The 26,978-nt window shown below is 34.4% G+C and overlaps 1 protein-coding gene across 1 annotated transcript; it reads right to left on the bottom strand.

Moving 5' to 3' along the window:
• Positions 1-15,520: 15,520 nt before the first annotated feature.
• LOC140058232 (galactosylceramide sulfotransferase-like) lies at positions 15,521-17,228 on the bottom strand. Its single transcript, XM_072103796.1, has 2 exons — positions 16,484-17,228; positions 15,521-15,585 (listed from the first exon to the last, which is right to left on the bottom strand). Exons 1-2 carry the CDS (start codon positions 17,226-17,228, stop codon positions 15,521-15,523), a joined length of 810 nt encoding a protein of 269 aa, XP_071959897.1.
• Between the last annotated feature and the right edge of the window lie 9,750 nt (positions 17,229-26,978).

Below are 26,978 nucleotides of genomic sequence, written 5' to 3'. Positions count from 1 at the left end.
CAATTGTTAAACGAACATCGTACGGGAAGCCTTTTAGACAACGACGTAGACGACGCTGAATTACGTAACGACTCTATTGTTTATCCTGCTTTTGGCATACTATGCAAATTATGCGAGATTGATTGTACAAAGGGTTTTAAAATTGGTCATTTAAATGTCAGAAGTCTCTCTAATAAGGTGGACCATGTTCGGAGTTTACTTTCGGAATGCCGTTTCCATGTTTTAGGAATTAGTGAAACCTGGCTAGATCAAAATATACATAATAGTGAACTTGCAATCCCAGGATACCTATTAGTTAGAACAGACAGAAATAGACACGGAGGTGGGGTGGCTATCTATGTAAACGAAAATGTTGATTTTGATGTCATTGACTTTGGTGAAAATACAATTGAATCGGTATGGATAAAAATTAAGCCGGTTAACACTAAACCGTTCGTTATAGGTAATGTTTATAGACCACCAAATTCGTGTACTGGATTTGTTGATATAATGCATGATCAAATATCTTTTATACTAGATAGTATAAGAGAGATTATTGTTGTTGGTGACTTAAATTGGAATATATTTGATAAACAGCATTCTCGGAACATTAAAACCCTCCACCAAATTTTCCAATTAAACCAGTATATTAAAACTCCAACGCGCGTAACGGAAAACAGTAGTAGTTGTATTGATTTAATTTTTTCAAATAGGGATGACTTTATAAGCAAAACTGGAGTTGTACCAATTGGAATTAGCGATCACTCATTGATATATGCAATACGTAAAAAAATTAAAATAAAATTGCCCCCGCGTATTTTACATACGAGAACCTTCCGGAAATTTAACGAAGATTTGTTTATTTCTGATCTTGCATCTGCTCCGTGGAGTATTTGTGAGGCGTCCGAGGATGCTGACGAGGCTTGGGACATTTGGAAACACATTTTTACTGATATTTGTGATATTCATGCTCCTATGGTGACGGTCAGGAGGAAGGGAACTGATATTCCATGGCTTACAGACGAATTTGTTTCCCTTTCTCGTGACCGTGATTATTTAAAACAAAAAGCCGAAAAAACTAAGAACATAGATGATTGTAATTCTTACAAAAAGGCAAGAAATAAATTAAATAATTTGTCTAAATCACTAAAACGCGACTATATAAATAATAAATTAAAGGATAATGTTAATGACACTAAAACATTATGGAAAACCATGAAAGACTTTTTACCCAATAAAAAGAAACAAACTAAAACAACTCTCAATGTAAACGGTAATGAAATAAACAATCCAACTGATATTGCTAATCATTTTAATAAATATTTTTGTTCAATTTCTAATGAACTTGCATCCCATTTTAATGACAACCAAAACGATATTACCGTTGAATCGTTATCACAATTTCAACAACGTTTCAACTTTAAAGATATTAATGGAAATGAAATTGAAGCTTTGTTGGAAAAGTTAGAAATTGGAAAAGCTACTGGAATTGATGGGATTTCCGCTAGGTTACTTAAAATTGCATCTTCACAAATTTCTCAAAGTCTTGCCTTTTTGTTTAACTGGTCATTAAGATCTGGTGTTATTCCAAGTGAATGGAAATGTGCTAAGGTTACTCCGCTTTATAAAGGAGGATGTAAACATGAACTTAACAACTACCGTCCAATATCTGTTATACCTATTGTTATGAAAGTTTTTGAGAGATGCATCCATAATCAAGTTATGAATCATATAAATGAGTTTAATTTATTATGTAAAAATCAATCTGGTTTTAGGTCGTTACATTCAACTTCTACTACACTGATAGATGTATGCAATTATATATATAAAAATATTGATAATGGCTTGGTAACTGGAGCAATTTTTCTTGACCTAAAAAAGGCGTTTGATACGGTAGACCACGATATTTTATTACGTAAATTATGCACCTTTGGAATGATAAACACTGAGCTTGCATGGTTCAGTAATTATTTAAAAAATCGCAAACAATTTGTTAATTTTAATGGAAAAAAATCTGAAATTTTAAATGTCAACTATGGGGTACCACAAGGCTCAATTCTTGGCCCTTTGTTGTTTATTTTATACATAAATGACTTACATGATAGTGTTGATGGGATTTGTAAAACAGTCCTCTATGCAGACGACACTGCGCTTTTTTATGCATGTAAATCAAATGAAGAGCTTACAACAGTTTTAACTGAACAGTTGGAAAATGTAAAACAATGGTTAGATAAACATAAATTAACTCTAAACATTGATAAAACCAAATACATGCTTTTTGGTACTCATGCACGTGTTAATAAAACAACAGATGAAACAGTAATTTTTGATAACATTCCGATTGAGAAAGTTGAAACGTTTAAATATTTGGGACTTACATTTGATGAACAACTCTCATGGAAAGTACATATTGATTCTATATGTGCAAAACTATCAAAAATTCTACATCTATTTTATAGATTGAAAAGTTTTACATCTCCTAAAATTATTAAAAGATTATACAATGCTCTATTTTTATCACATATTGACTATTGTTCAACAGTCTGGGGTACTGGTTCAAACGCCCATATTTTAAAATTGCAAAGGGTACAAAATAGAGCTGCACGATTAATACTAGGTGCTGATATTCGAACTCCTGTTAGACAAATGCATTATAAATTAGGTTGGCTAACAATTAAGACAAGAATTGAATATCATACAATTTGTTCAATATTTAGATGTTTACAAGAATCTGTACCTTCATACTTATGTAATGTTTTGCAATATATTAGTAGTGTACACAATATTCAAACCAGAAACTATGAAAATAATCTGTTGTATTTGCCCAGATGTAACCTCGAAATATACAAACGTAGTTTTGTTTATTATGGAAGTTCACTCTGGAATGGCCTACCTTATGAATTAAGAAAACAAAACAATTATAACCGTTTTAAATCACTTGTTAAGATTCATTTATTGTTGCCGGTGGTCTAGGATGGTTCCAGTGAAATATATTTAAATATGGTATAAAAGTATAATAATAATGAGAACATGCATTGAAGTTTAGTTTTAGTTTAAGTTTTAGTTTAAGTTTAGTTTAAGTTGTTTTCAAATTTTGTTTAAATGTGCCGTAGGGCCCCTCGGAAGAGCAGTTTTATTTTATTACTGAGAGGGCTACCCTACTAAAAGAAAACGAAATAAATAAATAAATAAACTATATTTTAATTCGTTACTTTGACGAATTGCTATTCATTATTGTAAACAAAAGTAAAAGATTGAACATAAATATAGCCTGGTGGTATAAACTGAAGATTGTCACACATGATCATAGGATAGTCGAACGTATTATATAGTACTCCATGTATTTACTGTAAAGACTGGGTTCGCTAATAATAATAATAATTTTTGCGTCAGGACAATGCTTCGATAACCACTGGTCTTAAAAGAATTAATTTTTGTCTCAAATTTGTCATATATGTATTTTTGTACACTTGAAGAATAATATCACTTTTGATATTTGACCTCAATGTTCACTCGCCGAATAAACGTCGATCTTTAAATAAATTCCCCTCAAATAAACGGTGACCATGTCACTCCCATGAAACATCATATGGAATAATCGGCGTCTATTTCCATTAGATTATACCCCCTCCCATTGAATAAACAACTTTTTTCCAATAAATGTCCACCTAAAAACCACCTAAACAATAAACAGCCCAGGCCGTTTTTTCAATAAATACGGTACTTTAAATCTAGCACATCTAGGGTCTAGCGTGCTGTTAAACAGAATAATCGGTTAAAAACGGGTGTTTCGAAACTGGAGACCCGAGACCAGAGACCAGAGACCCGAGACCCAATACGAAAAGGGAGACCTAAATATACGAAAAGGGAGACCCACGTACGAAAAGGGAGACCCCACTATACGAAAAGGGAGACCCCGCTATACGAAAAGGGAGACCCTAATATACGAAAAGGGAGACCTAAATATACGAAAAGGGAGACCAAATATACGAAAAGGGAGACCCAAATATACGAAATGGGAGACCTAAATATACGAAAAGGGAGACCCACTATACAAAAAGGGAGACCCTAATATACGAAAAGGGAGACCCAAATATAGGTCTCCCTTTTCGTATTGGGTCTCGTGTCAGGTCTCTGGTCTCGGGTCTCTAGTTTCGAAACACCCGTTAAAAACAGATGATTTCATTTTTACAGAAACCGGTCCTATATATTTGTCTACTTTTGGATTGGGGTGGGGGGGGGGGGGGTAGTTGACCGGGGGGTAGTTGACCGGGGGGTAGTTGACCGGGGGGTAGTTATCCTAAGGGGGTAGTTGTCCTAAGGGGGTGGTTGTCCGGGGGGTAGTTGTCCGGGGGGTTGTTATCCTAAGGGGGTAGTTGTCCTAAGGGGGTAGTTGTCCGGGGGATAGTTGTCCGGGGGGTAGTTGTCCTAAGGGGGTAGTTGTCCGGGTGGTAAACATCCGGGGGGTAACTGTCTAGGGGGTAGGTGTCCTAGAACCGTTCCGTGAGATACAATGTAAAAATGTTGGCTACAATACATATCTGGGACATTTTATGTAATTACCTGATTTTTCCTACGAAAGTATTGAGTGGTTCCGGGAACATTGCGTGTAGTGTCTATTACCACGAAAGAGTGAAATTACTTATCCATGCTACGTTTTTAAGACATTCTGATCTGTATACTGTATGTAAGGATCGAGAATTAAGTTGGTCAAGATGAGTGTATTGATAGTACCTTATTATAATTGGGTTGGTCACACATGCCTTTTAATTTAATTAATGAACTAGAAAAGTTAATTGAGTACAATTTTACTTTGAAATAAAAAACCACCATATTCATTCTCCTGAGTTAATTAGCAACATAATGGGAAAGGTCAATAAAATATAAAAGTATAATTCCAATGTTGTCAATAACATAGTCAGAAAGACTGTTGTTTAAAACTACCCACGCTATATCAACATTAAGAAGGTATTAAAGCTATACGATTAAAGTATGTGGGGTAATAACATATTCTTAAAATTCTAGTAAAATTTTCTCGTTAAAGATGTATTGTCCCTTTGACTAATTCCAAAAAAATAAAAAATAACAGATTTCGAAAAAAGGTGGGTCATTTTGAAGTATCATAATAGTTATTAACTATCACCAAAGAATATATATCACAAGAATGAGTAATCCGCGATTTTCCCTGTAACAGTAATATTGTCCATGTGGTAGGGCGCCGCCATAAGTGTGGATGTATCTGGGATGTATGCAACTTTTTGTGACGGTTTCACTAATCAAAGGCTGGACCACCGGTAGTATTTTCATGATAAAAACTGTTGTCAACTACATGCCAACATCATGTTAAATACTATTTGGATATTTAATTGTTCGTTTTATGCAATTTATTTAGTAAAAACTGCCGTATAAACAGTTTGCTTTATCAACCGGGCGCTACAATAGCGTGACCGGGCGTGTTGGTGTTTACGCGTTTTCACGTAGGATAGTTTAATAATATTCCTATATTTAACTTGTTTCTGGTAAAACAAATAAATGTTAATGACATTTAACATTTTTTCCTATTAATAACATGTATTTTATACTAATTTATATCATAAAAACAATACTTAATTTACCGGGCGTAGAGTAGTACACGGGCAATGGTAAAGAATAGGCCGTGCTGAGTAACGATTCGTTGACTTTAGGTGTTGCTGTAATAGGCCTTTTTTGTGAACTAACTTAGCATGTTAGTAAATAATTGTCTGTAAAAGTGAATGTACACTAGTTTGTTAATAAATATGTATTATAAAATAGTTTACAATTGCAAAACTATTATCATAATTCTATTTAATGTGACATGTATAATATCTATTAAATCAAGTCTTATTTGTATGTATACATCCGCCCTTATGAGGGCGGGAATCACTCTCTGGAGCTCTCTGTTACAAATTTCTCATGCAAAAATCACGGAATACTCATTCTTGTGATATATATTCTTTGCTATCACCAAAAATTTATCGCGCAAAAAAAATAATTTAACTGAAATACAGACGTTTTTTTGTTAAAAAAATAACTTTGACTTCCAGAAAAAGCTTTCGATCAAAACATATCCCATAATGAAACGCGCTTGTTTGGCTACTCTGTATGCATAATCATAAAACTTCCTCACGATCTGTGTGAAAATACCTTCTCAACCGTGACGAGTTGTAAACAATTGTAATTAGCATAATGCATAATGCGTACTCGTGGTTTGAAATCTTTGTTTACTTTCGCTCGCGACGATTTTCCAGACGAAATGTAAACAAACTAATTTACCTATTAATTACGTAAACTTGTTGCTTTTGGCTTGAATTTTCGACTTAAAGTGAATAACTTTAATATTACTTTGATATGGCCAATTTAAACTTATAATATTTTGACCTTCATTTTTTTGTGTTTCAAGGGAAAATGCATCTTTAAGATATTCAACATGAGAGTCAATCCATGATTTGACAGACGACGCCATTGTTGATAATAATAGTTCATTCTTATAGCCCATAAGCAAGCTCTCAGTTTCTCTGCATATATTATTACCAGGTCATTGCTTAGACGTATGGAAACATACTCCCATAATAATACAGCTAGTAATCAGCGCAAATTTGTTTCTTGATCTAACCGGTACCCATTGATTTATTCAGTTTTGTCCCTTATCTACAGCCTGCAATGAGCAGACGTTGAGCAGTTGTCTCTCATCATATTATTGACCATGATTGCGCTGATGGCTAAGGGTGAACCAAGTAAGCAGTACTGTATCGACATGTGATAATTGTATTTGAATTCTGTGGAATATCTTTGTGTCATGGTGTTGAATATTGGTAATACAATTTCCCTGACGTAAATGACGTAAATTTCCCTACTCTGACGTAAATGTGTATTATACTATGTACATTGACAACACTGAAAAAAAATTGTAATTTATTCTCCGGTGGAAACTCCCGATAACTAGCCTGACGTTAATGCTGGACCACCACCAGCTTGCGTTTGCGCTGCCATCGAGTTTCACATTGATCATGAAACCGATATAATTGAATTGGCCACTACTCCAATATTTCTGTAGTTTACTGATAGTTGAAATTAGTCTTCTGATTGTGTTTTATAGATCAGCATCGCTTTTGTTACATTAAGAAATAATTCTACTTTCTTATTCTCAATTCAGACTCTTTTCACAAGATATTCTAGTTCAGTTTGTGTTTCTACTTACAAGGCTACGTAAGTACGTCTACGTCTATATTGACGTTGAAACGTATAGAAGAATATACAAGGAAATTTAAAGTAATAAATTATAGTTTATACACAGCACAAGTACTTTCTTTTAACTAAGGCTATGTTCAGACCCATGGCGTTAGACCGTTTTAGCGTACAACGTTACTAGCAAGGTCACGTTACAAACCGCAGAGAAAAAAACGAGGTGTTCAGACCCATAGCGTACGATTATCGTTAGCCTAGATCTCAGCCCTACAATTAATTATGACAAAATTTTCCGTAAATAAAACATACCTCAGCATTATTTAAGAAAAATATAGTAAGGCCAAATTTCTGTTTCTATTGTTTTTATTTTGTAGTAAAAAACATTTTCCCCAGGCTCTTGTGTTACGAAAATAAAGCAGGCCTCATAATGATGAAGAAAAAATTGATTGTGATTAGTCTATCCAGTCCAGTCAAGGATATATATTCTTTGGTCCAGTCGGTTGAAAATAACCCTTAACTTGCTAATAAAAGGGACACAGCTCCCCTTCTTTGTTTACTGAATTTTTTAGGAGTTAGGGCGTTTTCAGCATTAAACTTGTCCAGTCTAGTCTGCCTTGTATGAATGAGTGACTTGATGATGTCCCACGTTAGTTTTTAGCTTGAATGAAATGCGTGAATGGCTCTAGGCCTAGCTAGGCCTAAAAGCGGATGGGATCGTAGTCCCTATGTTTAAATACAAGGTGCATGTATTTATGTCATTTGTTAGAAAATATAATGGTAATCAGTTGATAGTAGTTTGTAGCCTGTGTAACAGTTGTATTTATAGTGTAGTTAGGCCTTATTTATTCTGGCATTTTTGTTATTGAAATCCATCTCACACATTGACGATACAAGATGTCAGCCTAGGTCAAACCTTGTTTCGCGTCATAACAGGAAACGTTCTGATTGGATACAACGTTGACTTACAGTAGCGTCGTACGCTAAAACGGTACTATCAACCGTTTTCCACTACAACGCTACAACCGTTGTACGACGCGTTGTACGCTAATCCCCAACTGTTCAGACACACATTCTTTTAGCGTCGTACGCTAAAACGGTCTAACGCCATGGGTCTGAACAGGGCCTAAGGATGTGGTATATAAAAGTGGGTAGATTTCAGAGTAATAGAAGTGTTAGGATGAATGGTATATTGTTTTTACAGGTAATTAAAACGGAATTTTAGTAGTCAAGGGAGACACTTTATCAAAGTTCCAACCACAGTAATTGACAATGTATTTCTATAGACCAACGGGTATATCTAATAGTGGAACCACAAAAATGTAGGATAGACTAATTTCTAATTGGCAACCAATGGGAATTCAGTGTATTTTCAGTTGTTTACTAAGATGCATACTAGCACACTTCATTGTTAAATTAGCCGTTCGATAGTTGTACAAACTTTTCAATCTTTGGATACTTTGTGGATATATTACTTTGAATCTCAGTACTATTAATTGTCCATATCATAGCCTTTGTTCCATAATAGGAATCATTCAACCTTCATCAAAACGTTCATCTTACTTGGAGTATTTATACAACGGTTTATTGTATCATTTTGTTTACTGTGCGTATTTCAGTACATTTCAAGCAAATATGTAATCAATTTATTCGAGACACAATTTCATTTATTATTCTTCAACGGCAGTTTCATTAATTTTACTGATATTTTTAAAATAGCTCCAACAAGAAGCAAACGCTCAGCGCCGTATGATAATTGGTCAGTAGCGAAACTAAAAGGTGAACTTAAGAAACTTGGAATTGGACACTCATCTAAGGCCACGAAAGCACAGTTGTTGCGCTTATTCAATGAAGCCACTATTGCTCGGCCAGCAATCGAACCTCAAGCTGCCGAGGGTACTGATATACTTAGTTTCTAAGTTGTCAACAACAGTTCAAAATCTGCAACAAAATGTAGCATCATTGACACAAAAAGTGAGTTTGCTGAGCTCTCAACAACAGCCGGCAGTTGGTAGTCCTTCACTAATCAATAATACTGCCACTAGCTCTAGAGCACCGACAAGTGAGGACATCACACTGGAGCCATTCTCCATTCATTCAGCAGTCGAGGCATTCGAACGGCCTAGTACGTCGGCAACTGTTGTTGAAGAATCCTCACAAAGAGGAACACACGGACGTACCAGGTTTGGATACGCTGCGGAATCACTGCCCATGGTGGAAACTATATCACCTGCAATCCGCCAACAAATATTATCAGGTAGGAACATTAATCTTGCTTCTCTATTATTTCCTTCATTCAATGCTTCGCCCCGAGACAATAAAGATGAACTTAATTTGTTCAAACACGATCCACGATTGGCAAAATCCCTCAATATTGGACAATTTATTCAAGCCTTTGGGATTTATAAAAATATAAGGAGCTCGACAAATACGAAAGGGACATTGTAGATATGGCTTCTCGATACCCTGGAAATGGTTTTTATTTTATGAATATCACAAACAATTTAGCTTAATTGCGGCTTCACATTTGAGATACAACAATGTCCTTGTCGACTGGTCCATACGAAATAACACGCTTTTCGGTAACATTTTTGCCAATAGTCGCCCTAACACATGCAACTATTGCAGCAGCACACTACACAGTACAGCCTTCTGCGATATATCCGAAAACTTACCTAAGAAAGCTACTAGGAATACGACCATCCCTAACGCAGACAACGACTGGTATGGTCGACGACGCGTCTTTCATCAAGGCAGAGAAATCTGCAACAATTATAACGGTGATAGAGGGTATGTAAAGAGAAACTGCAATTTAGCTCACATTTGCTTGTTATGTAAAGGCGGCCACTCACAGTCAGCGTGCAGGTGGTCAAAAAACGGACAGGGGCCTCAAATGATAGGGGCCACTGCACAACGTTAAACGAAACCGCTAACTACGATACAACAATAACCACCCCTATAAATATTGAACAGCTACATAAGCATATGGCACTGTGTCCATACACGTATCTAAAGAACTATTTGTTAGACGGGTTGGTACATGGTTTTTCTACAGGTATCAAATCACTTCCAGAGCAATCGATTGAATGTAAGAACTTAAAATCGGCTACAAGGCAACCCGATACGGTTGCCGAATTGATAAAAGCAGAAGTTACCAAGGGATATTTATTAGGCCCATACAACGTTATTCCATACAATCAATATCGCATAAACCCTATTGGCATCGCAGAAGGCAAATATTCAAACAAAAAGAGACTAATCGTTGACTTGTCCGCTCCGCACGATGATATTAACAACCCGAGCTTGAACGAACTTATAGATAAAGAGCAGTATTCACTACAATACGTCAAAATAGACGACGCTATTAGAATTATTAAAAATCAGGGTCGTGGAGCATTATTTATTGATAAAAACAGATATAACCGACGCATTCAAAATAATACCCATCCACCCCGGACTCAGATGCTACCATGGAATTAAATGGAAGGAACAATATTACTTTTTTAAACAACTTGTTTTTGGCTGTCGTTCAAGTCCAAAAATATTTAACACACTATCCCAAGCAGTTTGTTGGATAGCTTCTAACGTTTATAACATTCATAATATTCTTCATCTTCTGGACGATTTTCTTGTAATTGAATCTCCGACGGCAAACGCACAGTCAACCAAAATACGTTTTCTGGATATGTTTAAAACCCTTGGTATTCCGCTATCAGAAAAGAAAACAGAAGGACCTTCTACGTCGTTAGAATACCTTGGTATATACCTCGACTCGATTAACATGGAAGCGAGACTACCAACAGAAAAAATAGCGGAATTCAGTAAGCGTGTCTCCTGTACAAAAAGAGAATTACTGAGTCTCTTGGGGCATCTACATTTTGCTTGTAGGGTCATACACCCTGGCCGTTCATTTGTATCGCACTTAATCAGCCTGTCAACTACAGTTAAGAAACTTCACCATCATATACGTATCAACAAAGATTGTAGGACCGATTTAGCGATGTGGTCCCTGTTTTCAAAACACTGGAATGGTGCATCTTTCTTTTTAAATAATAACATAACAATTGCTAATGACATTTCGCTGTACACCGATGCAACACGCACATCGTTTGGTGGTATATATCGGAACGAATGGTTTCAGGGAAATTTCCCACAAACATACCTTACGGACAAGACGTCCATGGCGTTCTTTGAACTTTATCCCATCGTCATGGCATGTGTATTATGGGGTAATAATTGGTCTAGGAAACGAATAATGTTCTTTTGCGATAATATGGCCACGGTTGAAATTGTCTCCAAGGGTAGGTCCAGAATACCTGATATTATGAAATTGATGAGGAAACTAACATATCATTCTGCTATCCATAATTATCATATATGCGCCATTCATATTGCAGGGAAACGAAACGTTATAGCTGATGCTCTTTCTCGCCACCAGATGCAGAAATTTCGACGGCTTGTACCAACAGCCAATGCTCTTCCGACACCATGCGTGCACCATTCAGAGCTTCTAATGAATTGAAACTACAAGTTGAACAGTTATGGGACAACTCTATTTCTGATTCTACGAAGAGAGTATATAAATCTGCATTGCGGTGTTTCCTAACATTCTTGACCATGTCAGGCGTACCAGTAAAGAAAGCAACACTTCCGCCAATTGACGAAGACCAACTTATATACTTTGTTACCCATTGCCAAAAAGCGCTAGATCTGAAATTTGAAACAATCAACTTGTATCTGGCGGGAATACGTTTCCACTATATTAAAGCAGGTTTACGAGATGTTACAGTGGGGGCAAACAGACTCCACTATGTGTTACGAGGGATTAAGAAGTCGCAAAACACCTGTAAGGCAAAACGCGCCCCGATAACGTCAGCAATCCTGAGCGATATGTGCGCCATACTTTCTGATGTTACAATGTATTTTTAAATTAGCTTTCTATGGGTTTTTAAGATGCGGCGAATTTACAAGTATAAGAGGGTCAGGTGCATACCTACAAATTAATGATGTTACATTAAAGCCGGAATCACAATGTTTTTTACTTCGTTTAAAGGCTTCTAAAATCGACCCATTTAGAACAGGGGTAGAACGATGTCTAACTACATCGCTATTAGGTTAAGACAAGGGGCATCTCCACTAGCGCCACTTTTTCTAGAGAACGAATCTAGTACGGAGCCCTTATCACGAGTAACTTTCTTATCCTGGCTTCATGATATACTACAAATATGTGGTCATTTTCACGGACATTCGTTTAGAATAGGGGCGGCAACATCAGCTGCGGCTGCAGGAGTGGAGGATCATGTTATTAAAACAATGGGTCGTTGGACATCCAACTGCTATATTAGGTACATCAGAACAAATCTAGAAGTAGTTAAACAAGCACAAAATGACATGTGAGAACGTTCCGTTCCTTCCTCCTCCCCTCTCTCACACCACTTGCTCATTTCCACTGCTTCATTCAGGCCTTCCTGCTGCTGCTTCATGTAAAAAAAAAAAAAAAAGGATTTTCATCCAATCATTATACATGTTCGGCTAGGGGAGGGCTTTTCCAATTGGATCTTCATCCAATTATCCTGGCCTCCCTGCTGTTGCTTCATGTGAAAAAAAAATGGATCTTCATCCAAATACACATGTTCAACTAGGGGAGCGCTTATCTTCCCATTGGATCTTCATCCATTTATCAAAGACCTCCCTGCCACTGCTTCATGTTGTAAAAAAAAAAAAAAAAAAAAAAAAAAAAATTGGATCTTCATCCTAATACACATGTTCGGCTAGGGTAGTGCTTTTCCTCCCATTGGATCTTCATCCAATTATCCTGGCCTCCCTGCTGTTGCTTCATGTAAAAAAAAAAAAAAAAAAAAATGGATCTTCATCCAAATACACATGTTCAACTAGGGGAGCGCTTATCTTCCATTGGATCTTCATCCAATTATCTGGGCGCATCTTCCACCAATACCCTCTATGTCTCCGTTCTCATCCACAATAGCAACAATAAAATTATATACATTATTATAACTAAGATACTGTCTTTGGGGGCTTCTACTCATTTTATTCGCTCATTTGGCTGGTATAATTCTGGGGAATTATTTTGCCCTCAAATTCCACAATTTACCTAACGGATGTCACTTACATCCTTACCGATATACTTAATAACAACCATTTGATTTACTGGCTCCTGTGACAACACACTGGACCTTTAATACAGCGATGTCATATGAGTGGTAGCCCCCAAGAGGCCCAAATGTAGTTTATTATTAAGCTTTAGTAGTTGTTAGCATTGCTTGTACAGTATCAGTAGAAATAAATATTATGTATTGTTAAATATGTATACTCTGAATAAACTTGGAAGCTTAACCTATTTGTGTTGTGTGTAAAAGGAAATTTAAAGTAATAAATTATAGTTTATACACAGCACAAGTACTTTCTTTTAACTAATGTTTCCACTGTACGATACATTTTATGTTTCTCACTACTTGCTCTTATTGTTCAATCGATGTTAATACTGTACCTAAAAAAAAAATACATTTGTGTCAAAATATCTGCATAAAATGTTTATTTGCAGAATGTTAATTTGAACCTAGGCCTATTGCATTTGATGCAGAAAATATTTTTAAAATTATAAATACTGCAATCAGTAAACATCCAAAACAAAATTTAGATTTATTTGGTAATTTTCTCTGCCGAATAGATAGTTGAAATATTTAAAAATTAAACCAATTCATCATGATAGAAACAAAAAATTATAAAACAAAAATACATCCCTTCTGGTGGTGGTCTACTGTAGCCCTAGCTAGCAGTGTACTGCCTAGGCCTACTACACTCTACTTCTAGAAACAGAAGTAGGCAGCAGTTAGGCTACTCGAGACTGTCAGTGCTAGTAGTAGTAAGTAGACTAGTACAGTAGCAGCAAATCCGGGCCTAGGCCTAGCTAGGCCTCTCCTGTTAGCGAAACAAAAATTCACCAAAATGAATAAGATTCAACATCAAAGTTACCAACTGTAATTCTAACTTAGCATTCTGCTAGCTATAGTTTTCGTGTTTTCTTCAAGATTCGTCTCGCATCACTAACTCGACTCTCTCGATCGCACGCATGCATTGCTATCGTTGTTGGCTGTTGATTTGGAAAGCATCATCATCCTCACGATGTATCGAAAGAATATGAATATTTATGAGCTAACTCAGGTCAAGGGTTAAATTAAACTGGAACACATTTGTCTTTCAGACAAATAGCTTACGGTTTGTTAATTTTTGCTTTAAATTGCGATTTTCCCGTGTAAACAAATTTATTTTCAATCCAAATTGAGGTCAAAGTGAATAACTTTTATGTGCAATTAAATGACCTATTCAACAAAAATATTAAAAAAAATAAAATTTTCAGGGAGACAATACATCTTTAATGCTGTTTGTGGTTGAGGCTAATTTCAATAAAAGCATTTTTGGTGTAATGGTTATGTAACAAGCCTTTCAATTAACAATAGCTTCAGTTGACTAACAATAGAACAGCAACGCGAAAATCAAACGAGTCAATTTGAAAAGAAATAGGTTTTTTAAACTACTCGCATCAAAAAACGTGCACCTTAAATCAATTAATTATGTTTTAAAATTACAAATTACAAATTATAACGCTTGCCTCTTGTACAAAAATGAAGTTTTTTGGACAAATAGTTCTCGAGAAAATGTAATTTCAGTTTACTTGTTACTTTAAGACTGCTTGCCGGCTTTTGAAATCTGAGTTGGTGCTCAGAGAAGGAGGTAGAGTCAATAAGATGGTTGGTTCAGGTCTGAAAAGTATATTCAAAAAGTGGTCCAGAATTGGGACCATGGTCCCAAATGGCATATCTATCTGTATATTCATTTTGGTAGCGATCTTGTAATTACTTTTTGAGTAATTCTGCTAACAAACAAACAAACAAACACACGCTACCCATTACATTTCCTCCTTGTCGGAGGTAAATAACAGCAATAACCAAAGCAGATATACACCAAGATCATGAGGAGAGAGAGAACAATAGAGGGAATATGCCGCTGTGCTATTTTTGCTACAACAGTACTAGCTAGGCCTAGGTATGCTTAATTAGGATGGACTAGACGTTAATGAATGTACTGCTCGGTGATTTTGAGTTTACATTGAATTGTTGATTCCTAAAAATTTATATATAAATCCTGTTTTCCCAGTAGGCGAATATATTCGTGCGAATCGAACAGTCTTCAGTTCTGATTTGATGCATTTTTCACGTCACAACAATTCTCGACTCTCGTGTGTTAAGCCGATTTTTCACAAGGCTAATTTGTTTGCATGAATCGAAAGCGTAAGCTTATAAACATGTGTTTCATGTTGTCATCTTCCAAATCCCTTTCTACGCATGCGTATAAGCTGACGCTCTCGATTCTGAATTTCCTTCACTTTATTCCAAATCACAATTGTTAAATTAATAATTTTAAAACAAATGCTAATAATATGAAAAGGAACAGGGCAACCACGAACAAGCAAAGCTTTACAACTGTGGCACCCTTAAAAATATAAAACAAATTATTTTAATAGTAGGCCTATGCATGAAAGAATAGAAATTTACTAAAACAGTTTTTTAGAGTACTGCAGATAATAAATATGAAACTATACTAACTTATATATACATATAATTAATAGCATTGTAAATAATAATAATTATTCGCCTAGTGTAAAATAGGATTTAATGTTATAATGTTAACCACGCGTAAATAAAATACATGTGCTATACTACGTTTTGGTATGATACTGAGAAAAATAAGGAGCTTGCCACCTACCGTTTTTATTCAAATAAACTCCCACCCCCACCCACATAGGACATCATTTTTAATAAACGCCCCCCCCCCCCCCACCCATAGAACATCATTTTTAATAAACGTCCATGCGAATAAACGCCCGGGGCTTTTATTTATGTCTTTGCAAAACGGCCCGCCACATTCATACTTATACACTTTTGTATTACAAGACATTTCTATTTTTGTGGTAGAATTCATTGATAGACATGCTAATCATATTTGTGTTAACATTCCATTTTAAATTGTCTCGTAACCGAACACCTAAATATTTATATTTTTATGGTTTTTCTTCTTCTTCTTCTTCTTCTCCTCATTTTTTTCTTGTTAACGATTGTCCCGTTCAGGGGGATTGTCCCGTTCAGGGGGATTCTTCCGTTCAAGGGAATTGTCCCGTTTAGCATCATCTTTCTAATTCGTTTGTTCATCTGTTGTGGTGCTTCTGTATGATATTGACATTCCTTGCTAAAATTGCGTATTGTATACTTCATACGTTTCTTACCAGAAACCTGCCCGTCGACGCATTTAAGCCGCAACTTTGACGTCATATTACGGAATCGCCAAAGATCTGCTTCAAACGATGGTCCGTAGTCAACTATGCGTTCATGCAGTCGTTTTAGAAAATGATTATACAGCAGTGTATCGGCATGGTTCCGTTTTCGAGCTTTCTCACGAATCTCCTCAGACATAGCGTTTTTTTTAGATGTTGGTCTCATATTTTTTGGAAGATATAATACATCTTCTAGACTCCAGCAAAGTAGTTTACTTAGTAACACTAAAGATTCGTCGTAAAACTCGTTTATGAGGACTAGGTCCATATCTTGATCAAGTCTAGCTATTGTCTTATTTATTATTGTATCATTACGAAAACTCTTCCTAGATAACCCAAGATCAAATATTTGGTTGTTATAACCAATGATAGAAGACGAAGCTTTACGATATTTGGTCGGGTTAGAAACAAACGCTTCAAAGGGCGGAATACCTTCTGCTGTGCTGTTAACGTATTTTACCAAATGGAAAAACATAAACGACGATTCTAACTGTGCCGATGGTTCTCTTATAATTGTAATGTGAACAGGATCTTTTTTCATGAATGTATTTAACACTGATCGATTATAACGAACATGCAATGTAAATATATTATATTTATAGTTTGAGTAATCTCCCTTAGTTACATTGGGAGGTGGTAGAAACATCTTATGAGATTTGTACTCAAAATTTCGATTACCGAAATGAATTGATCCCATTTGTCCTATTTTCCTCACGAACGTTAGTGAATGTTTGTATCCGTACAACTCAATGAGTCTTGCAAGAGTTGTACCACCTGTCTTGTGAGTCTTCAGGAAAACTATAGTTTGTCTTGGGCTGCATTTTAGAACTTCAATCGTAGGCCTATTGAGAGAGAGAATAATTGTTTTATCATTGTATTCCACGTAGAGCAGACTATTAGTTTATTTAAATAATGAATTAGTGTTGAGTAAAGGTTTTGCAACTGGTTTATGTTGCGCGCGCAAAGACAGAACGTTAACAAGACGGTTCTGCACTTGCTTTTATATAACAATTATAAGTTTTAATACATTTTTATACATTTTAATTCCATAAGATCGAAGAAGAAAGTAATATGTAATACAAACATAACAAAAATTGGGAAAATGGAATAGGATACGAAATTGGCATGGATACTTTAAAAATTAGGTATCTACGTACGTTTAATCATGTATCTACGTACGTTTAAACATTAAGTATCTACGTACGTTTAAACATTAAGTATCTACGTACGTTTAAACATTAAGTATCTACGTACGTTTAAAAATTAAGCATCTGCGTACGTTTAAAAATTAAGCATCTGCGTACGTTTAAAAATTGCATCTGCGTACGTTAACAAATTGCTTCTACGTACGTTTGAAAATGTAGTATCTCCGTACGTTTACAAATTGCTTCTACGTACGTTTACAAATTAAGCATCTACTAAGTTCATAGTTAGAGAAGAAGTGGAAGTGACTGTGAAGTGAAAGAAAATATAAAATCTTCAAAACGAAAGAAAATAAAATTATTTCAATTTGTATTCTGATAATTTTCAAAAAGATAGTATTAACATAAAGTACCGGTATGCGTTCCTCAAAGATATCGTTACAAAATATTAGTGCATTTTAGTTATGGACAAAATGTCAAATGTCATAGGTTGTTAAAATTAATGATATACTTATAAAAACCTAAAAAAATTAAAATGAAATGCATCATAGACGTGACACTCCATAGCTCACTATGTTGGTCGGTAAACAATAACTCGTATTCATATTTTTTTCGTTTTTTTGACACTGGATATTAATACTTGGAGGCAAATATAAATGTTTTATTGTTCAACATTTTTTAACATTTTGCAATTTCGATCGGTTGGTAAACACTAACTCATATTCATATTGTTTCGTTATTTTGACACTGGATATTAATACTTGGAGGAAAATATAAATGTTTTTAAAAATTGTTGAACATTTATTAACATTTTCAGCAATTTCGGTCGGTTGGTCGGTCAGTTGGTAAACACTAACTCATAATCATATTTTTTTCGTTATTTTGACACTGGATATTATTACTTGGAGGCAAATATAAATGTTTTTAAAAATTGTTGTAACATTTTGTAACATTTTCAGCAATTTTGGTCGGTAGGTCGGTCGGTCACTAAACACTAACTCATATTCATATTTTTTTGTTATTTGGACACTTGATACTTGAAGGAAAATATAAATGTTTTTACAAATTGTTGAACATTTTTTAAAATTTTCAGCAATTTTGGTCGGTTGGTCGGTCGGTCGGTAAACACTAACTATTAATCATATTTTTTATTTATTTTGCTACCGGATATTAATACTTGAAGGCAAATATAAATGTTTTAAAACATTTTTCAATATTTTTTAAACATTTTCAGCAAATGCATATTCATATTTGTTTCGTTATTTTTACACTGGATAATAATACTTGGAGGCAAATATAAATGTTTTTAAAACTTGTTCAACATTTTTTTAAATTTTTTAGCAATTTCGGTAGGTTGGTCGGTCGGTAAACACTAACTCATATTCATTTACATTTTTTTTTGTTATTTTTGACAGTAGATATTAATACTTCTTGGAGGCAAAATATAAATGTTTCTTTAAAAAAAAATTCAACACAAAATAAAAAAAAAAACATTTAGGGGACAATGTATTTAACTTAATAGCGCTAAGCATTGATTATTATTATCAAAAATATTTTCTTAAAAAGATAATGGTAACAACAGATTTGGTAACCTTTGGCTCGCATTACTAAAACTCTGTCTAAACTATCAAACTAGTTTAACAAAAAGTTTTATGTGTCCAAACAAGGCCATATACATAGCTGCAGTCGCGTGCTCAAATTTTATTTAGTGTTTACCGGCCGACCAATCAACCAACCGACCGACCAAGCGACCGACATATAGTGAGCTGTAGAGTTGGGTTGCATGCGACTAATAATGGTAGTGATATTCCGAAATATGGTAGTGCTATAACGTCATCGTGTCCATATATGGGCACATCACACTGTTTTGTCCCATACATTATGATAGTGTTGACAGACCTTTAAAAAAACACCTACTCTGGAAGTACGGTCTAAACACATGTACAATATAATTACATTAGTAATTTTTTGTCCACAACAAATTAAAATAAAATACAATACAATTAGTTAAAGATGTATTGTCCCTTGAAACACAAAAAAATGAAGGTCAAAATATTCTAAATTTAAAGTGGCCATATCAAAGTAATATTAAAGTTATTCACTTTAAGTCGAAAATTCGAGCCAAAAACAACAAGTTTACGTAATTAACAGGTAAATTAGTTTGATTACATTTCATCTGGAAAATCGTCACGAGCAAAAGTAAACAAAGATTTCAAACCATTAGTACGCATTATGCATATGCTAAATTAGGATTGTATACAATTCATCACGGTTAAGAAGGTATTTTCACACATATCACGAGTAAGTTTTATGATTATGCATACAGAGTAGCCAAACAAGCGCGTTTCATTATGGGATATGTTTTGATTGAAAACTTTGACTGGAAGTCAAAGTTATTTTTTTAACAAAAAAACCTTTGTATTTCAGTTAAATTATTTTTTTTTCGAAACATTTTTGGTGATAGTTAATAACTATTATGATACTTCAAAATGACCCACGTTTTTTCGAAATCTTTTATTTTTTATTTTTTTTGGAATTAGTCAAAGGGACAATACATCTTTAAAATTATCGTGTTATTGCTATTCAAACTATAATTTTTAGTTTATTCACCCAATTAAAATTATATTTCAAAATGTAGCATTGGCATCTTACCGTTGCGAATTCCATAATCGTGTTGTATTATACATTGGTATTGGTGATGCAAAGGATTCATACTGTGGTGACACATTGTAGAATACGCAGCATAGTATCAGGCACGATGTTAAAACAAAAACGAAGCTCTACAGTGAAAAAGAAATATTCTTACAAAAAAACTCTGCTCGATTTTTTACTTACTTAGTTTTAATTACATATTGTTCTTTCTTCAATAAAATATGCTTTTTTATTTATATTCTACTTAATAATTTAAGAAATAATGATTTATTATCAATTATTTTGGTTTGACAATCAGTAGTAGTAGTAGTAGTAGTAGTAGTCTGAAATTCTCTATTAATTATAGCGTATCGAGGATTAAATACATAGATGTTTTGAGGATGTGTATTATGATTGGCTTCAGTTTTTCTTCTCTAGTTGATTTAGCTAATCAATTAAGGAATCAATCAATCACTTTTTTTTCAGAACAAAGTCGTGGCCTATAATGTATAGAACAAATCATATCAATCCTATAACTAAACTATAATACTATGCATATTCCGGGTTTGGAGCCTTACTTCCTAAGGTTGGAGTGACCAACTCATATCCAGAAACACAATTTCTATATTGACAAATAATATCCTGACGGTAATTATACCCGGCCGCAATGCTAGCCGACCACATTATTATATATTTTCCTATTAGGTTAAGGCAGAAACTATAGAGGGCCTGAATCAATACATGAATAGTCATGTGACGGAAAACCCTGGAAATAGTTTTCAAGCGGTACACTGTACACTTTTTGTGTAACAATTATCTCAAAAAGTTAAATTTCAATGATCACACACATTTCACAATATCTTCTATATATAAATTTACGTAAGGGAAAAATTCGATAAATCGCGGTTTATTTCTAGAATTTTTACGTTACTCGATGGTATATAAAGTTGGTTCGTACTTTCGGTACTGATTTTAACCATCTGATGTAACCATGTTTACTAATTAAATTGAGTTAGATAATTAGTTATTGACATTTAAAACGAATTTAGGTTCAACGATTTGCCCCAAATAGGGGTGTTTCGTGGTCGTGGTATACACTGTCCAATAGATGTCCAACTTTAAAAATACCTGCAGACAATAATGCGAGGATGCTTCGCATTTTCCTATCTCCTCCTACGATATTTGTTTTTAATAGCTGAAAACCGGTTGAACAGCTCGAGTACAGCATCATAATGTTGAAGACAGGCCGATTTTCTTTAAAAAATACTATTTTGATAGATTTAATATACGTTTATACAAATGTTTTGATCTGCGATAAATGGAAAATTCCAATCTCTGTTACACAAGTGTCTATTCCCTCAGGCGTCGTAAAGACAAGTACAGTCATCTATATAATAAATTTACCTAAGGGCAAAATTCGGTAAATCGCGCGTTATTTCTAGAATTTTTACTCGATGGTATATAAAGTTGGTTCGTACTTTCGGTACTGATTTTAACCACCTGATGTAACCCTGTTTACTAATTAAATTGAGTTCGATAATTAGTTATTGACGATTAAAACGAATTTAGGTTCAACGATTTGCCCCAAAAATAGGGGTGTTTTTCGATCGTGGTATACACTGTCTAATGGATGTCCGTCTTGATAAATACCCGCAGACAATAATGCGAGGATGCTTCGCATTTTCCTATCTCCTCCTACGATAATTGTTTTTAATGGCTGAAAACCGGTTGAACAGCTCGAGTACAGCATCATAATGTTGAAGACAGGCCGATTTTCATTAAAAAATACTATTTTGATACAAATGTATTGATTTGCGATGAATGGAACATTCCAATCTCTGTTCCTCAAGTGTTTATTCCCTCATGCGTCGTAAAGGCAAGTACTGTATACTCATAACAGAAATTCGATCCATTTTTTTTTCAATCTGTGCTGCAGTGGTTGGATATACAATTTTTTTAAACGGATAATGAGCTAGAGTTTTCACTCGCCGTATATTATGTACACATCTTTATTATTGCAATTAAACCACCCACATCATCACCCTTCTCTCACTGGCATGAGTAGCGTTGTAAAACCAGTAGAGGATAGGCCTACGGTACATCACATGCCCTAAACGCAGAACAACTTTGGTGGGTAGGGTAGGAACCAACTTAAGTATGAATTGGCTCTAAGAAACAAATGAAAACCATTAGGCCTACTTATTAAGTTGAGTTAGATAATTTAATATTTATTGACGATTACATCGAATTTATGATTTTCCCCGAATAGAGGTGGTTTTCACAAATTGTTTTACATTATATAAACATATACACGTCGTAGTGATGTATCGTTACATGTACTGTACTATTTCAATCGACTTGGACGGTGATAGTTTCAACAAAGTATTACATCGCAATGTTTTACTGTGTTTAGTGGTATATTATTTGTAAAACATGAAAACAATTAATATTTCGTTACTAAATAGAATAAAGAATATATTTAAAAATTGTTCCTCTTTGCACCCATCCTCTTCACATACAAAACACAAATTAAGTTTGTTTAAATTTGACTTAAACAATTGGTCTCATTTTGTGACAAGTTTCTCTTTCGGAAGAAATTCCCAGGGTGCTAATTTTAGTTGAGTACATAAATCACATTGTCTATTTATTCGTTCCTGTAAACGACATGTATTTGTCCTGCGGTACGTACATTTGAAATCGCCAGTTTTTAAACGCTGAAATTATTATGTATTCGAGAACCATCTAGTTCAAACAATTTAATTTAATCCTATTAAGCTTTTCAGTGTGATCACTCATCCGTGACGTCATTTATACGCCATTTTGTGAAATCACATTATCAATCTTATCTGCATAACTTGTCATAAAATATCAATAAAATTCACTATAAAATGTAAACTTCAAGTGAAGGGTAAAACTATTAGCAAATAAAAACGCGTTTCAAAGTCATGCACGTGAAATTGCTCGTTAACAATTAAAAAGCTCAACATTAAGTTTGATTAATTTAGAGCATGAATTAGGCCATTTGCGTGTTTCAAAAATTACTACGGAAAAACACGTTTTTGGAAGGTTTAAAATTACATTTGTATCTATAGTCACAATGCACTTAGGTGATCCAAAAACCAACCGTTAAGGAGATACGGAGCTTCAAAATGGTATAGTAAATAGCGGCTATTTTGAATTTATGATTATTAACCCACTTCGTCCGATTTTGGTAAACTTTGGAAATGATGTTCATTTCAACAAGAAAATGTTAAGAAACTTTCCTGCAGATACTAAATTGTTTGCATAGTAAAATGTCATTGTCAAAGCAGTTTAAAAAAGTATATGACGTCACAACTATCATATGGCGTCATAGGTACGTCATATAAAAATTTAAATATGCTAATTAGAATGTTTAATATCACAATTATATTTACTTGTAATCCACATGTCCGATTTTGGTAGACCTTGGATATGATGTTCATTTGAACAATATTAGGGACTTCACAAAACACGACGGGAAGTCACAGAACGGTGCTAATGAATCATTTTTTGCATGACAGGAGCGGTCGCAGGACTGTTCCCCAAAGATTCCAAGGCTGTAGACACTGGGTGAGTATTTGAGCAAGCAAATTGTTAAATGAAACCCCTAGATTGTCGCAAATGGTACTTTCGCACGTAAAACTCATGATAAATTGCACTTCTAGTTCGCCGGAAATGTTACTCACTCTATAGTGCGCTACTACTGAGCAAACAGAGAATTGTAGCCTATATTATTTTGCCGGTAACAAAACATACCCGACTAACAATATAGGATAACATTTTTTTTCGTTCATTGCTAACGTCACGGGGAAATCCCTGATGAAGGTACTTCTAGTACGGTAATACATTCTAATTAATAGTTTTAAAAAGTTATATAAAAAATATGAATCTGCTGCTATAAATATATTGATTATTTTTAATTAAATGCTAAATAAAGTCAGATTTTAAAACCACAATTTCAAAAAATTCATTTTTATATATCCACTATATATTTTACAAAAGTGTTGTTTATGATTTGGCCTAATAGTACAGGAAAAATTGCAACATAATTTTTTCCACCACAATGCATTTCTATAAGGTCCGTATATGGACATACTAAAAGTCTAGAAAAATCCAGGTAGGGGAAATAGGTTTTTTTAAACAAAATGGCTGCCAATGGCGAAAAATTTCTAAAAATGAACAAAAACATATATTGTAAATCTAATTACCACTTGATATCAGGTTTTATAATGCTTTTTATATTTCTTTAGTGTCAAACATTTCAACTGCAATATGCATATTAATTTAAGTGCTATTTGGCAGCAAAACACACATTAAGTATCAAGATATCACCACGGTTATAATAATAGAAAACGTAGTCATATGCATTAATGCAGGACTACGGTGTCTAATAAAACAGTTCATTTAATTTTGTACTGTCACAACAATAGAATTATACAAACTTAAAATCTATTCAACCTTTTACTGATTCTGAGCTTATCTTTCCTGTACTATAAAAATTGGCCTTAGATTATAGAAAACCCCCGGAACAACGCAATAATTATGGACAAATCGAGTATTAGCCTTGGCAATATGCCTAATATTTAAAAAGAATGAATATAGGCTATATTTCGTTTGTTCATGATTTTTTTTTAAAGCAATCTTCATATGTGAATGCTTGATCCATTAGAAGTAATCTGTGATGGCGCTATTAGCACTGCTATGCGTGGGTAATTTGTGAATGACGTAGCTATAATAGGGAAGATCTGTACTGATGTTCGTTGCGAGAGGAGGGTGAAGTCCGGTAATGTGTCATGATAATGTAACAAGCCAGAGATGAAATAAAATCACGAATACATTTAACTGATTGTCGGTGTTTTATTCGTCATCAGACGTTTATCGACCGACATCTTTTTATTTTTTTGTGGCCTATATATATATTTCTCATGTTTCTTTTTTATTAAATATTTTTGTTTGTATTATAACACAAGTTCATTTTGGATTTTCAGTAAATTACCAATGCTTTATTCAGTCGACACTGTAGCTATAATCCCTAACTATTTAATCGAAATGTTATTATTATATTACATTGTTGAAAAACGGATTGCGTTATATGAAAATGGATCTATAGTAAAACGTAACAAAGATACGTTCTTGTCTGGTTATTAGGTATTCATGCAGTGATGAAGCGGAGGATTTTTTAAATCAATTTTGCTTCAAAGAAATATTTTGGGTGTGAAGGTCGTTAAATTGACAATGAAAAAATGTCCTGCACTTATGACTAAGCATATCAAGTACCACCTCCCCTAAATGTTAAAGGTGACCATTTTTAGTCGCGTGGACGCGACTCTATAGTTCACTATGTCGGTCGGTCTGTCGGTCTGTCTGTCGGTCTGTCTGTCGGTCTGTCTGTCGGTCCGGTATCACTATGCGTTTTATCGCTTTCTGACCTTATCTTGATATCAGTTTAATCTAGCTAAGTCAATTTTTCACAGTATATTCCTTATGGCCAGGAATCGATGTGGTTATGTTTTCACGGTGCGCAATAAAAAATTACGCGGTCTACGCACGACTTAACGAAATCACGTTTGTAATCATATCTTCACAACCATGAATCACAATTAAATAAAATTTGGTACTCATAAATTTCAGGGCATAAATCATCATATGACAATACAATTACGTGCGTAGCGCATGTAACGCATGCGTACGTGCGCTTAAAATTTTCAAAATTTATTTTCGATGAAATAAGAGTACGTTTCAGGCAATTTTAAGCGTTTAAAAAATGTCCATGAGTGCGCAGATTTTTTGCGCGCGCACTGCGCGTTAAATGTTATTGCGCACTCTTTTTGCCCGATTTATGTTTTCTTGACTTACTTTTCAACTCGAAATTACGTTATACGAGCACGTCAAAAGTGACAGGCTACGCACGTGTAAATTAAAAAAATATAAATGTTTTTAAACATTTCAACATTTTTAAACATGTTCAGTAATTTCGGTCAGTTGGTAGGTTGGTCGGTCGGTCTGTCTGTCGGTCTGTCGGTCTGTCTGTCGGTCTTTCGGTCTGCCGGTCTGGTATCACTATGTATTGTAGCACGCGACTTAATGGCTGTTGGCCTTGTTTAGATAACACACTAACTAATTTTTTTTTTGCCGTCAATGCGGTACTTCTGGTACGGTAATAAATAAAATACTATTAATTAATGTAAATTAATTATTATTATCAATTATTGGTTTTAAAAAGTTAGACAACAAATATGAAGCTGCTGCTATAAATATTGAGGAAAACGTTAAATTGTATTATTTTGAATTAAATCCTAAATAAGTCAGCAGTTAAATATAGTTTGTGATCTTAAATTAGATCTAAAAAACGTAGGGAATGGGGCTTTAAAGAAAATATGACAAGGAGCAAATTTCCAACATCTATTTAACGCTGTGCACTTTCAAAGAAACAGAGGGATGAATATTATATTGGAAGCAAGAACTTCAGTCCAAAATTAACAAAAGCCAGTGAAGTAGACGAGACTTGCTGTGCCTATGTATGGTGGAATTAGTTTGACGGCGCCAACTATTACATTAATGTATGTACTGTATTGGGAACTGTGATCCAACTCCATATTTAGGATATGGTCGAATTATTAAACCCCAGATTCATAACAGACTTAAGATATTTA

The sequence above is a fragment of the Antedon mediterranea genome, chromosome 9 (genome assembly GCF_964355755.1).
Source record: "Antedon mediterranea chromosome 9, ecAntMedi1.1, whole genome shotgun sequence".
In the NCBI taxonomy this organism is placed as follows: domain Eukaryota; kingdom Metazoa; phylum Echinodermata; class Crinoidea; order Comatulida; family Antedonidae; genus Antedon; species Antedon mediterranea.
This window is presented reverse-complemented; position numbering and strand designations above follow the sequence as displayed.